The following is a 14,187-nucleotide window of genomic DNA, read 5'->3' on the forward strand; positions in this document are numbered from 1 at the left end:
AAAGTAACCAATGCTACCGGTACCTATCCCTGATGAATGATATAACATCGTTCCTTCCAAGTATGTACAAGACTGGTGGTACAGGGCGATGTCCTTGATCAACAGCGTATGAAAAAACATTAGCACAGAGGTCATTATCTGAACTACCCGAAAGCAAAAATAAATAGGTTTGTATTATTTCATGAGTGTTTCGTTGTGTGTTCGATGTCGTCTGCTGGTGTATGAACGCAGCTATCACTCATTTCATTGACTGTAACCCTGGCACTTTCTTGTCGTTCATTTTAAGATCTGGCTATGCGCCTTCACTTATTTGGCCTGATGCTTCCAAAATGAGAATGTTATATGCTGAGGCCTTGCTCTGGAGGAGTTTTTAAACTTCAATGTATCTTCATGGAAACTGTGTATCTTCTGCTGGGCAGCATAGCGTATCTTCAAGGGCATTCCCTTCACCTCGAAATTACTGGTAATGTCAGCAGGAGTCTCTAGATTAACGTGGAAGGGTAAGCGGTCGGATCATTGAATATTCTTAAAGATGTTCAATTTTCCATTCTTTGAATGACTTTCAGTCACGATGTTTGACCCGGCACATAGGATTTAGCTATTCATGAGTTTTCTTTATAATAAATAATCTATTTAGTTATTTTCAAGATCATGTACCTTCAGCTGAGTTGGAGAAAGAAATTGACTAACAATATGAACTGGCAAGATACTTTGACTGATTAACTGATGTAAAATACAAGAAATTCTGTGGTACGTTGGGTCTTGTTGATTAAGTGTAATGACCAGTGTAGTTTATGAAACTAAAGATCTATTTTGACAGAATAAATGATGCTGACTACAAATTTTGATATCTCTGGCATTACGGTGGCATTAGTTAACACTAGAACACTAAAGTCTCGTGTTAGAAATATTTAGCTTCCCTTGGGCCCAAAAGACATTGTGGAAGAAATAGAAAATAAATCGTTCTAATTGCTATTCATTAAAGTAAAAAGTGAAAGTGAAATTTCAATTCTCTTTTCACCTTTTCAAGATATAAAGATAGTGAAAACATAAATGGTAGTGATTATTGTAAGAAGAACAATAAAGAATTAAAAGTGTTATAGAAGAAAGGTTATTACTTTTATCAACACAACACGTAAACCATTCACTCACTATAAGGACCTGTTGTTGAAGGTATCCATTCTCCTGCTGACAGACGGGTAGCTTCCCTGCGTAGCCATGATTGTAGGCCATTTAGTATATATCACTAACCATGGGTCAATCCGCCCCAGACACCATAGAACATGAATAGGGAATAAGAGCATGTAGTGACGCATCCGCCCTCAGCGATGTCTGAACAAGAACTAAAGGCAGAACCCGCTTGGTCGTATACATACGGGAACTCCGTTGAACAAACGAACTTCGAGAAGCGTTGTTTTTGACTTACCCGAGAACAGTGTTCTAGGTTTAAGATCAATAACCAGTTTTTTTTTCTATCTAGAGATTAGACAACAAGATACTCTATTTGTAATAAACAATACGTATTCCCTCCATCGTTGTTGTGCATCACTTCGTCATTGATATTCTATTAAAGATTAATGATTCGACAGTGTCATTTCCTAACTTGCCAACAGACCAGAATGACTAAGAGCATTACTAGAGCTGGTTTACCTGTGTGTTATTTGTTAAATCTACCAACTTCATTAGTGATACAGAAAGAAGTACATGCACACCCATGAAATCGATTTACAGGAATTTTCTCCATTTGGATGTAAGTGTCGTGAGACCGCGCCCGCACGGCCTACACACACTTGAGAAAGCTGCAGCAGAGGATAGTTTGAATGCCAGGACAGAGTCTACTGTTTACCACCCTGGAAAGACAGCAGACACTTCCACATCATCAGAACTGGTAGTTACCTCCATTACCTGAAATCTTGCCAAAGTTAGCACTCAACTTTGGAGAATCCATGACAATTTGGGCCACCAAAATCCTTGATATCATGCAGCTGGGACTCTACCTGTAGCGGGTGTCTGTTTGTTAGGCATATTTCACTATATCATTTGTGATTTGTGTAATGTTTGGTCAGTTAAGGATACAACGTAAGCACAAGATATATGATTTTGATAATTCAACTAAAGTGTTTGAAGTACTTATAAATATGAAAGGGGAAATTAAATGAACTTTGATATTGATGGCTGTCACAGTTACAGGAATTAATCTTAATTTTCTGTACACTATATTTCATTTTCTATGGACCGATTGTTAACTGCTTTACGTGTGGTATCTGTAGAACATGAGAGGACATTAACAACGTCCCTTACATATGAGTTCCGATTCTTAGTTTACTGAGGAAGCATCAGCATTCGCAGCAGTCTTTAATATGTTCTTAACATCAGTTGCAACATCTTAAGAATATAAGTACTGTACAGAGTCGAGATATTTACGTAAGGTTTGAGAAGATGCTAGAGCGATGCTTAAAATTACCAAAAGATCACTGTTCTTCTCAGCCACAATCGCTACCTTGTCTGGATGAAGTTAATTGTACTTACGACTTAACCCTAGTATACGGGAGCACTGTCTCTGGTGACTAATATTGGCCACAGTTTCTCCTGAGGTGGACGATTAACTGAGGTGACTGCAGCCTCTGACATGAAAAGGACACCTGCAGCTACTTACGATTAGTGTTGTGGATTTCATGTCATAGAAATTAAACAGTGATGAAATCGGTACTTGAAAACAACATATGCCTTTGTGAAGGATTATCTAAACCACATGGATATATGAATGATAACTGGAAAGTAGTAAAACTTTTGTTTAGAAAGAAGTGAAAGATATACAGTAAGATGGTTTTCCATAAAAGTGAAGGATTTTCGACAGTTGGATATGATGTTTATTCAGAATGATTGTAACTAAGAGGAAGCTGAGAGTGACCTTAATCAAGGATGAGGGGTTGGAAATGCCTGGTGAACATCGATGACTAGGAAGAAGTGGAGTTTGGAACATGCAAAAAAAATGAATTATAGTATTGCTTACATAACATGATTCTTACTGCGTGTACTTTGAAGCCTCACCTTCCGGGTTTGAAGGAGTAGAAAAATATGAGCATTTGATACGTAGAAATTTTTTTACTCCTCTCTTTACTCCACTTTGTCAGTGGATTAATGGACTTATCCAGTAAACGGAGAGTTGGTGTAATCAATGACTTCCCTATTATTCTTCTCTGAAGAACTCCGAGGTACTAGGTCCTACTTTCATTTGCAACAGAAGTTAAATTGAGTAAGCATGATTAGGCTGGGTTAGTTTAGGTTGGGTAATTTAGTTTATGAAAAAAAAAAAAATTTACGGACCCATTACGAATCCATCTGGTTTGTTTTGCACTAGACAGTCCTCTCACTTTTCAAACGTTTGGTAGTTTTTTTTTTCTTCTTTTGGAGGGGAGGTGGGGAGGGTGACTCGATTAATCAAGAAATGAAGTAGCACAAGGAAAGTAATAAAATGGATCTTGAATAATTTCTGAAAATTAGAATGATTTAGGAGAAAAGAAAGTAAAGAAGAAAGATACATGAAAGATATAGAATGTCAGGCCATTCTGAGAATTGTGGATATAAGAAATCTTATACAGGTGGTACTGCAGCAAAGGACATGAAGTGGACGCAAAGTTTGTAAGGGGAAATCTATAGTGGAATGGCCACAGGGATTAAGCAGGAATACCTACGTCCAGGAGGAGATGGAAGGACATGGCAGGTATAGTGTTATTACTAAGAATTGCATATGAATGATAATGTTAGGAGAATAATCATCTTTAGGCGGATGTACATGAGCTTCCTTTCTAAAAGAGAATGGGTAAATTGAAACATTAAGACACACCTAGCGGTTCAGGTCGATGCGACAAAAGACATATGATATGAAACGATGTTTGTTGTGGATACCTCAGTATAGTTTGGTGAATTGATGGTAATTTCCGGGCATATGGTTTCTGAAGCTTGGACCCCTGCTTGGTCCCTCTCATGATATTTGTTCTAGATAAAGACTCACTGGAGGATTCCCTTAATCTTAAAATCAACCCCTTGCTGTCATCATGAAAACATTATATCATGAACTGTGATTCAAAAGATTACATTAACAAATATATTTCGTAGATATATCTGAAATCTAACAGAACTGTGAGCCATCTGACATAGAGCTGAACTCGTTTCACACTGTGATGACACAAAGGTGAAAAACGCCAAATATCACAGATGCATTAGTTACAAGGAAATGAACAACCATGAAAAAAAAAAAAGAATCTACTGATATCACTTTTGATAATCAACACTTGCCAATAGCATAAAGTAGATTTGAAGTACCATTTGAGTTGCGACAAGGCAGCTTAGTGATCGGCTACATGATCTGGGTGAACGATTAACAGCAGCACCTGCGATCAGTTTTCTTAACGATCTATCTACATAATCAACACAGCCGAAACACGAAAGATGGGAAAACTATTAAATGTCATTTCAGCAGATGGCTCACCGTCAATAATCATAAATAAGGCATCATATGGTGAGTGAAGGGGTCTAATGGAGAGGTAATAACAAAAAGTGATGATGGAAGGAGATGGAGTGAGTATCTTAAAGGTTTGTTAAAAGAAATTGATGATAGAGTGGCAGATATAGAGTGTTTTGGTCGAGGTGGTATGCAAAGTGAGAGGGTCAGAGAGAATGGTTTGGTGAGCGAAGAAGAGGTAGCGAAAGTATTGCGGAAGATGAAAGCTGGCAAGGAGGTGGGTTTGGATGGTACTGCAGTGGAATTTATAAAAAAAGGGGATGACTGTGTTGTTGACTGTTTGGTAATGATATTCAATGTGTGTATGGTTCATGGTGAAGCGCCTGAGGATTGGTGGAATGCATGCATAGTGCCTTTGTACAAAGGCAAAGGGTAAAGGCAGAGGGGATAAAGGTGAATGTTCAGATTACAGAGGTATAAGTTTGTTGACCATTCCTGGGAAATTATATGGGAGGGTATTGATTGACAGGGTAAAGGCATGTAAGGAGAATCAGATTGGGGAAGAGCAGTGTGGTTTCAGAAGTGGTAGAGGATGCTTTCAAGAATGTATGTGAGAAATACTTAGAAAAACTAAAGAATTTTTATGTAGCATTTATGGATCTGGAGAAGGCATATAATAGAGTTGATAGAGATGCTTTGTAGAAGGTAATAAGAGTATATGTTGTGGGAAATATGTTCCTAAAAACAGTGAAAAGGTTTTATCAAGAATATAAGGCATGTGTACGAGTAGGAAGAGAGGAAAGTGATTGGTTCCCAGTGAATGTCGGTTTGCGCCAGGGGTGTGTGATGTCTCTATGATTGGTTAATTTGTTTATGGATGGGGTTGTTAGAGAGGTGAATGCAAGAGCTTTGCAGAGAGGGGCAAGTATGCAGTCTGTTGTGGATGAGAGAGCTTGGGAAGTGAGTCAGTTGTTGTTCGCTGATGATACATCGCTGATGGCTGATTCGTGTGAGAAACTGCAGAATCTGGTGACTGAGTTTGGTAAAGTGTGTGAAAGAAGAAAGCTGATTGTAAATATGAACAAGAGGAAGGTTATTAGGTACAATAGGGTTGAGAGACAAGCCAATTGGGAGGTAGGTTTGAATGGGGACGAACTGGAGGAAGTGAAGAGTTTTGGATATCTTGGAGTGGATTTGGCAGCAGATGGAATTACGTAAGTGAAAGTGAGTCACAGGGTGGAGGAGGGGCCGAAGGTCCTGGACGCGTTGAAGAATGTGTGGAAGGCGAGAACGTTATCTCTGAGAGCAAAAATGGGTATGTTCGAAGGAATAGTGGCTCCAACAACGTTTTAGGGTTGCGAGACATGAGCTATAGATTGGATTGTGCGGAGGAGGGTGAATGTGTTGAAAACGATATGTTTGAGGACATTATATGGTGTGAGGGTGTTTGATCGAGTAAGTAATGAAAGAGTAAGAGAGATGTGTGGTAATAAAAAGAGTGTGGTTAAGAGAGCAGAAGTGGGTGTATTGAAATGGTTTGGAACTATGGAGAGAATGAGTGAGGAAAGACTGACAAAGGATATATGTGTCAGAGGTGGAAGGAACGAGGAGAAGTGGGAGGCCAAATTGGAGATGGAAGGATGGACTGAAAAAATTTTTAGCGATCGGGGCCTGAACATACAGGAGGGTGAAAGGCATGCAAGTAATAGAGTGAATTGGAACGATGTGGTATACTCGGGTCGACGTGCTATCAATGGATTGAACCAGGGCATATGAAGCGTCTGGGGTAAACCATGGAAAGTTTTGTGGGGCCTGGATGTGGAAAAGGAGGTGTGGTTTCGGTGCATTACAATGACAGCTAGAGACTGAGTGTGAACGAATGTGGCCTTTGATGTGTTTTCCTAGCGCTACCTATCGAGCGCGCGGGGGGAAGGGGGTATTGTTTCATGTGTGTCGGGGTGGCGACGTTAATGGCTTAGGACAGCAAGTATGAATATGTACATTTGTATATATATATATATATATATATATATATATATATATGTATATATATATATATATATATATATATATATATATATATATATATATATATATATATATATATATATATATATATATATATATATATATATATATATATATATATATATATATACATATATATATATATATATATATATATATATATATATATATATATATGCATGTGTATGTGGGTGGGTTGGGACATTGTTTCGTCTGTTTCCTTGCGCTACCTCGCTAACGCGGGAGACGGCGACTAAGTATGATAATAAGAAATAATCATAAGTAATACATCTTCGACATCCAGAGCAGCATCATCCATAAAGTTATCAAAATGTATCGGAAAATATATCATATTACGGTAAGTGAATGTAAGTTGTTTTTCTTTGTGATGCCATAAAGTGACATACTGATATTTTGTCAAGGACGCTCACAATGAAGCGTTACCTGTGATGCCCATCATCACACTAGTTCCTTACTGCTCGCCTAACCAAACCAGGATACTTTTTTTACCCTGGCCCGCCAACTACATCTGCCTCCTTCATTAACACAATCTACCATGCCAACTAGGACCTCTCATCTCATCTGATACCCTGTCACTTATCATCTACTCAGAATGCAAACTATATCTAGCCAGAACTATCATACATATTGATGTATTACTTGACGCACAGTCTGCCCATAGATTACTTTTATCCTTCGGTGTCGCACAATATGACAGATCGTCGAAAAGTTCTATAAACAAAGCTTTACATAGGTAGCTCTGCTCACCTCATATGGGAATATATGGAATCGCCAGTTACACTGTTCCTGTCATTTGCCATAATGTAATGACATCACCGTCGCTTACCAACCTCCAGTTACACTGTTCCTGTCATTTGCCATAATGTAATGACATCACCGTCGCTTACCAGGTCTATCGAGACGACAAGAAAGGGTAGTCTTCATTTTGAAATTCATCGTATCCAGGAATTGTATAGCTTATCTGACTCCACAACGTTGCTCATCACACAACTCAGCTGTATGTCTGTTTACCTGTTTGGTGCCGAGTCACATATCTCCCTGTTCACCAGCCTCACTATAGTGGATCAGAACCCGTGATCCTGCTTTATATATATCACTAAACTTACCTCCCTGCTCGCCATGTCCACCATGTGAAACTCATATCCCCTACCCAGTATCAAGATTCATTTATATGAAGCTTCAGTTTACATAACTTACCGACCTCTGCACCATTCCCACCATGCCATTCCAAGAGCCATCTTCAGCTCTGGTACCAAAGGTATTGTCTTGAGGTACCACGTACGAGTACCTGTTGAAGAGGAAATATTAACATTACTCACCGTATACTTTCACAGGTAACGTACTACTGTGCGTTATTCTATCTGAAAGTATGAGAGGGAGATGATGAATGCGGAGGAAACGGGACAGAATCAGTGCTCCGAATAATGTCATGGAAATGATTTATGGCATGAATGATTTGATAAAAGGAGACAAGAGTTTCACTTGCTGGGTTAAGCTACTGAACAAAAATAACCATATATCCAGTATCGAAGTGTTACAGTATTTCGCACGGTAAAAGCAGTATAAGTACAATTGCTCTGCAAGGTTATATATATTTGATGAAAATCGTGTGAATGGGAAAGGAATTCTAATCAATAGAACAGTATAGATTATTCTTAGCCTGTTAATGAAGCCAAGCAGTTTACGGATATACAGTCATTGCATGCCTCCGTTTAGCTACGCATCTGCATGAGGCACTATTTGTACTACAGTATACTCAGAATAGATGAAAGAGTAACGCTTGTTCTTACCGTGGAAAGTACCTGTGACTATTTGTATTGAATGCAATAGGGATATTTTACTGATACTTATTGTTTGCTTTTAATGATATAACAACCCGGCATAAAAGAGCAATCCTCAGGCCTTCTTCAACCTTTCTCCATATGTTTTTGCTATGACAGCTTATTCCCGCGAAAGATTTCTAATGTCTCGTGTAAAACTCCATGAAGAACTATGTTTGGCTAAGAGGAATTATAAAGAAAAAAGAATTATGATGTTGCAATGAAGATGACCATTTCACCACGGAGTTGCAATGGAGATACCTCCCCCACCACGTTGCTTCAATAAAGATGATCCCTCCACCAAAATATTGCAATAATATGACCTATTCACCACGATGATAAGATATTTATGACCCTCCACCAAGGTGTTGTAATAATGATGACGCTCCACCATGGTGTTGCAATAATAATGACCCTCCACTATGGTGTTGCAATAATAATGACCCTCCATTATGGTGTTGTAATAATGATGACCCTCCACTATGGTGTTGCAATAATGATGACCCTCCACCAAGGTGTTGTAATAATGATGACCCTCCACCATGGTGTTGTAATGATAATGACCCTCCATTATGGTGCTGCAATGAAGATGACCCTCCACCATGGTGTTGTAATAATGATGACCCTCCACCATGGTGTTGTAATAATGATGACCCTCCACTATGGTGTTGTAATAATGATGACCCTCCACCATGGTGTTGCAATAATGATGACCCTCCACCAAGGTGTTGTAATAATGATGACCCTCCACCATGGTGTTGTAATAATAATGACCCTCCATTATGGTGCTGCAATGAAGATGATCCCTCCTGTGAGGCCAGCATCGTAAAAATTCTGCTTTTACTTACGTAAAATTTTGTCCTTTAGCAAGGTACTCTACTACATTGGCAATGGGTCCAGTGTGGATGAGCTGTTGTCCTTCTGGTGCCTCTGGGTCTACAGTTAACAAAGCATTGTGGATTCCCATGGCTATCACTGATACCAATAGCTTTGGGGCGTTTAAGAATCTGGAAAACCATTAGATTTATATAGGTATAGAAATGTATGAGGCATTATCATACATCACCTACGTTAAAGATTTATCAACAACTGATGAATCTACTTTTGGGATTTTGTGTTCATCGTAATGTTAAGTTGATACACATATAAAAGATCTAATATTGTGGTTAGTATTGCTCTAACTAAGGAATCTTCCATCATGAAGTGACTGCTTGTTCCTATACATGACTATATGTTGTAATAATCAAATTATTAACATTTTACATAAGTAGGGTGACAAAACACACACACACACACACACACACACACACACACACACACACACACACACACACACACACACGCACACACACACACACACACACACACACACACACACACACATATTCTAGCTTCAATCAGTAAACATCCAAACCCTGGCACAGATACGATGATGATGTGTGGTCCTTATGGCCATCTATCCAAGAATGGGATGTTTTCTTTAATAGATTAAGTAACATTCAACCAACCTTCAAATTCAGATGTAATGGGAAAATGAAGGCAATCCCCGCTCCTCGATTTTTTGATAGCTAGGGAATCTAGTAATTTGTTCATCAATATCTACAGGAAGCCTACCAACTCTGAGAGCTTTACTTATTTTTTCGGTTCGAGTTTCTTCTGTCAAAATGTATGTAGTTGTGTCTATGTTTTTAAAAGCATAACGAATATATGATCCCATATATCTGGTAGACGAGCGTAATCATATAAGACGTATATTTAGGCAGTTATGTTATCCTATTTGGTTTGTGAATAAAGCTTACTGGAAAGCTAGGAAGACTTCTATGCATCTAGTACAAAAATGTGGAGTATGCTGATAAGTCTAAATGTTTAGTGTTCCCAATCCTCTAACTTAGCTGATGTAAGACAGGTACTAAAATTCAGTGATTCTAATGTTGTCTTGCAGTACAATAACATTATTAGGATGACCTTAATCAAGAGTAATTCAAATCATCCGAAAATTGGGAGTGGTTACCCTTCACCCTTAAACTTCGTTCAAGAGTGAAGGGAAAGGATGGTTTGGAAAAGTCTCGGAAGTAAAGTCAGAGACTGGTGAGAGGACAATAGCTAAGGAAAGAGTAGCACTACTCCTGAGGCAAGAGTTGTAGGACTGTGTGATAGAGTGTAAGGAAGTAAATTCTAGATTGATATAGGTTAAACTAAAATGGATGGGGAGAGATGGGTAATTGTTAGTGCTTATGCATCGGGTCATGAAAGAAAACTCTTGAGAGGCAGGTGTTTTGGGAGCAGCTGAGTGAGTGTGTCAGCAGTTTTGGAGCACGAGACCGGGTACTAGTGATGAGTGATATGAGTGCAAGGGTGAGAAACGTGGCAGTTGAGGACATTATAGGTGTACATGGGGTATTCAGTGTCGTGAATGGAAATGGTGAAGAGATTGTAGATTTGTGTGCTGAGAAAACACTGGTGATTGGGAATACCTGGTTGAAAAAAAATGATATACTCACGTATACTTATGTGAGTACGAGAGATAGTAAAAGGGCCTTTTTAGAATACGCGTTAATTGACAGGCGTGTAAAAGAGACTTTTGGATGTTAATGTGCTGAGAGGGGCGCTTGGTGGAGTATCTTCTAGAGGCGAAGGTGAAGATTTTTAGAGGTTTTGAAAAAAGAAGAGAAAAGAGTGGTAAGAGTAAGTGAGCTTGGAGAGGAGACCTGTATGAGAAAGTACCACGAAAGATTGAATGTAGAATGGCAAATGTCGAAAGTAAATAACGTTAGAAGAGTGGGTGAGGAATGAGATGTACTTAGGGAAGCAGTGACGGCATGTGCAAGAGATGAATGTAGCATGAGAAAAGTGGGAGGTGGGCAAAGTAGAATGGGTAGTGAGTGGTAGGATAAAGAAGTGAAATTGCTAGTGAAAGAGAAAAGATAGGCATTTGGACGATAATTGTAAGGAAGGAGAGCAAATGACAGAGAGATATAAAGAGAAAGTGGCAGAAGGTCGAGAGGAACGTGCAAGAGTTGAAAAGAGAGGCAAATGAGAGTTGGGGTGAGAGAGTTTCATCAAACTTTAGGGAGAATTAAAAGAGGTAAATAACGTGCGTAAAAAAGAGAAGAAATGGGATAATCAGGGTGAAGGGGACAAGGTAGGAAAGAATACCAGGTAGTGATGATGTGAGGAGCAGATGCAATGAGTATTTTGAAAGTGTATTGAATGTTTCATGATAGAATGACAGATACAGGGTGTTTTGTTCTGTGTGGTGTGCGAAGTGAGAGTCAGGGAGAGTGGTTTGGTGAAGAGAGAAGAGGTGAAAGCTTGGTAGAAGATGAAATCCGGAAAGATGGTGGGTTTAGATGGTACTTTATTTTATTTGAATCTATTAGGAAAGCGGGTGACTCTGTTGTTGATTAATTAAAAAGGATATTCAGTGTATATATGGATCATGGTGCAGTGTCTGAGGATTAGCGGAATGCATGTGTAGGGCCATTATACAAAGGCAAAGGGGATAAATGTGAGTATTCAAACTACAGAGGCATAAGTTTTTTGAGTATTTCTGGAAAATTTTTGGGAGGATGTTGACTGAGAGGGTGAGGGTATGTACAGAGCACCAGATTGGGGATGAGCAGTTTAGTTTCAGAAGTGGTAAAGGACCTTTGGGTCAGGTGTTTGCTTTGAAGGATGTGTGTGAGAAATACTTAGAGGAACAGATGGATTTGTATTTAGCATTTATGGGTCTGGAAAAGGCATATGACAGAGTTGATAGAGATGCTTTATGGAAGCTCTTAAGCGTATACGGTGTGGGAAGTAAGCTGCTAGAAGCAATGAGAAGTTTTTGTCAAGGGTGTAAGGTATATGTACGAGTAGGAAGAGAGAGTGATTGGTTCACAGTGAGGGTCGGTCTGCCCCTGGCAGTCCACTCTAATCCAGTCACTCAGTGAGGCATCAAAGATATGTTTTGCTTCTACGTAACAATTAAGACAAGCGATTATATTACGTCTGCTTAAATGTGAGAAATTGGTTATTCAATTCGCCTATTCATAATGTTAATTATACCTTTCACTGAAACATTTGTAAGGTTTAAACAATTACAAGAGAGGGAAGTTCAGTAGGATACTCAGGCAACTTAGTATGTTTCCTTAAGCTACCTCACTAACGCGGGAGTTTTGGAAAGAGGGGCAAGTATGCAGTCTGTTGTGGATGAGAGAGCTCGGGAAATGAGTCAGTTGTTGTTCGCTGATGATACAGCGCTGGTGGCTGATTCATGTAAGAAACTGCAGAAGCTGGTGACTGAGTTTGGTAAAGGGTGTGAAAGAAGAAAGTTAAGAGTAAATGTGAATAAGAGTAAGGTTATTAGGTACAGTAGGGTTGAGGGTCAAGTCAATTGGGAGGTAAGTTTGAATGGAGAAAAACTGGAGGAAGTAAAGTGTTTTAGATATCTGGGAGTGGATCTGGCAGCGGATGGAACCATGGAAGCGGAAGTGGATCATAGGGTGGGGGAGGGGGCGAAAATCCTGGGAGCCTTGAAGAATGTGTGGAAGTCGAGAACATTATCTCGGAAAGCAAAAATGGGTATGTTTGAAGGAATAGTGGTTCCAACAATGTTGTATGGTTGCGAGGCGTGGGCTATGGATAGAGTTGTGCGCAGGAGGGTGGATGTGCTGGAAATGAGATGTTTGAGGACAATATGTGGTGTGAGGTGGTTTGATCGAGTAAGTAATGTAGGGGTAAGAGAGATGTGTGGAAATAAAAAGAGTGTGGTTGAGAGAGCAGAAGAGGGTGTTTTGAAGTGGTTTGGTCACATGGAGAGAATGAGTGAGGAAAGATTGACCAAGAGGATATATGTGTCAGAGGTGAAGGTAACGAGGAGAAGTGGGAGAACAAATTAGAGGTGGAAAGATGGAGTGAAAAAGATTTTGAGTGATCGGGGCCTGAACATGCAGGAGGGTGAAAGGCGGCAAGGAATAGAGTGAATTGGAACGATGTGGTATACCGGGGTCGACGTGCTGTCAATGGATTGAACCAGGGCATGTGAAGGGTAAACCATGGAAAGCTCTGTGGGGCCTGGATGTGGAAAGGGAGCTGTGGTTTCGGTGCATTATTACATGACAGCTAGAGACTGAGTGTGAACAAATGTGGCCTTTGTTATCTTTTCCTAGCGCTACCTCACACACATGAGGGGGGAGGGGGTTGTTATTCCATGTGTGGCGAGGTGTCGATGGAAACAAATAAAGGCAGACAGTATGAATTATGTACATGTGAATATATGTATACGTCTGTGTGTATATGTATGTGTACATTGAGATGTATAGGTTGTATATTTGCGTGTATGGACGTGTATGTATATACATGTGTATGTGGGCGGGTTGGGCCATTCTTTCGTCTGTTTCCTTGCGCTACCTCGCTAACGCGGGAGACAGCGACAAACCAAAATAAATGAATAAATATATACATATATATATATATATATATATATATATATATATATATATATATATATATATATATATATATATATATATATATATCTATTAGAGAGATGAATTATAGTGTTTTGGAGAGGGGGGGGGTGGAAGTATGCATTCTGTTGTGGATGAGAGGGCTGGGGAAGTGAGTCAGTTGTTGTCCGCTGATGATTCGGGTGAGAAACTGCAGAAGCTGGTGACTTAGTTGGTAAGGTGTGAGAAAGAAGAAAGGTGAGAGTAAATGTGAATTAGAGGAAGGTTTTTAGATACTGTTGTGTTGACGAAGAAATCAATTGGGAGGTAAGTTTGAATGGAGTAAAAACTGGAGGAAGTGAAGTGTTTTAAATATATGGGAGTGGATTTGGCAGCGGATGGAACCATGGAAGCAGAAGTG

The 14,187-nt window shown here is 39.4% G+C and overlaps 2 protein-coding genes across 3 annotated transcripts in view; both read right to left on the reverse strand.

Moving 5' to 3' along the window:
• Window positions 1-1,371, reverse strand: part of LOC139758418 (glutamate receptor 1-like) — a 77,197-nt gene extending 75,826 nt beyond the window's left edge. The window contains exon 1 of one of the 2 annotated variants that reach the window (XM_071679800.1): window positions 1,153-1,369. In XM_071679800.1, the coding sequence (XP_071535901.1) occupies window positions 1,153-1,233 (81 nt within the window). In that variant the 5' untranslated portion in view covers window positions 1,234-1,369. Of the gene's footprint in view, window positions 1-1,152 lie in introns of both variants that reach the window. The other variant, XM_071679799.1, reaches the window with a different exon arrangement.
• An 857-nt stretch (window positions 1,372-2,228) lies between these two features.
• LOC139758277 (uncharacterized) overlaps window positions 2,229-14,187 on the reverse strand; it is a 47,860-nt gene continuing 35,901 nt past the window's right edge. Inside the window, exons 7-9 of the mRNA XM_071679486.1 lie at window positions 9,183-9,341; window positions 7,712-7,802; window positions 2,229-2,264 (exon numbers count right to left, since the gene is read on the reverse strand). Coding sequence (XP_071535587.1) covers window positions 2,229-2,264; window positions 7,712-7,802; window positions 9,183-9,341 — 286 coding nt within the window. The remainder of the gene's footprint in view (window positions 2,265-7,711; window positions 7,803-9,182; window positions 9,342-14,187) is intronic.

Source organism: Panulirus ornatus, chromosome 30 (assembly GCF_036320965.1).
Source record: "Panulirus ornatus isolate Po-2019 chromosome 30, ASM3632096v1, whole genome shotgun sequence".
NCBI classification, from domain to species: Eukaryota; Metazoa; Arthropoda; class Malacostraca; order Decapoda; family Palinuridae; genus Panulirus; species Panulirus ornatus.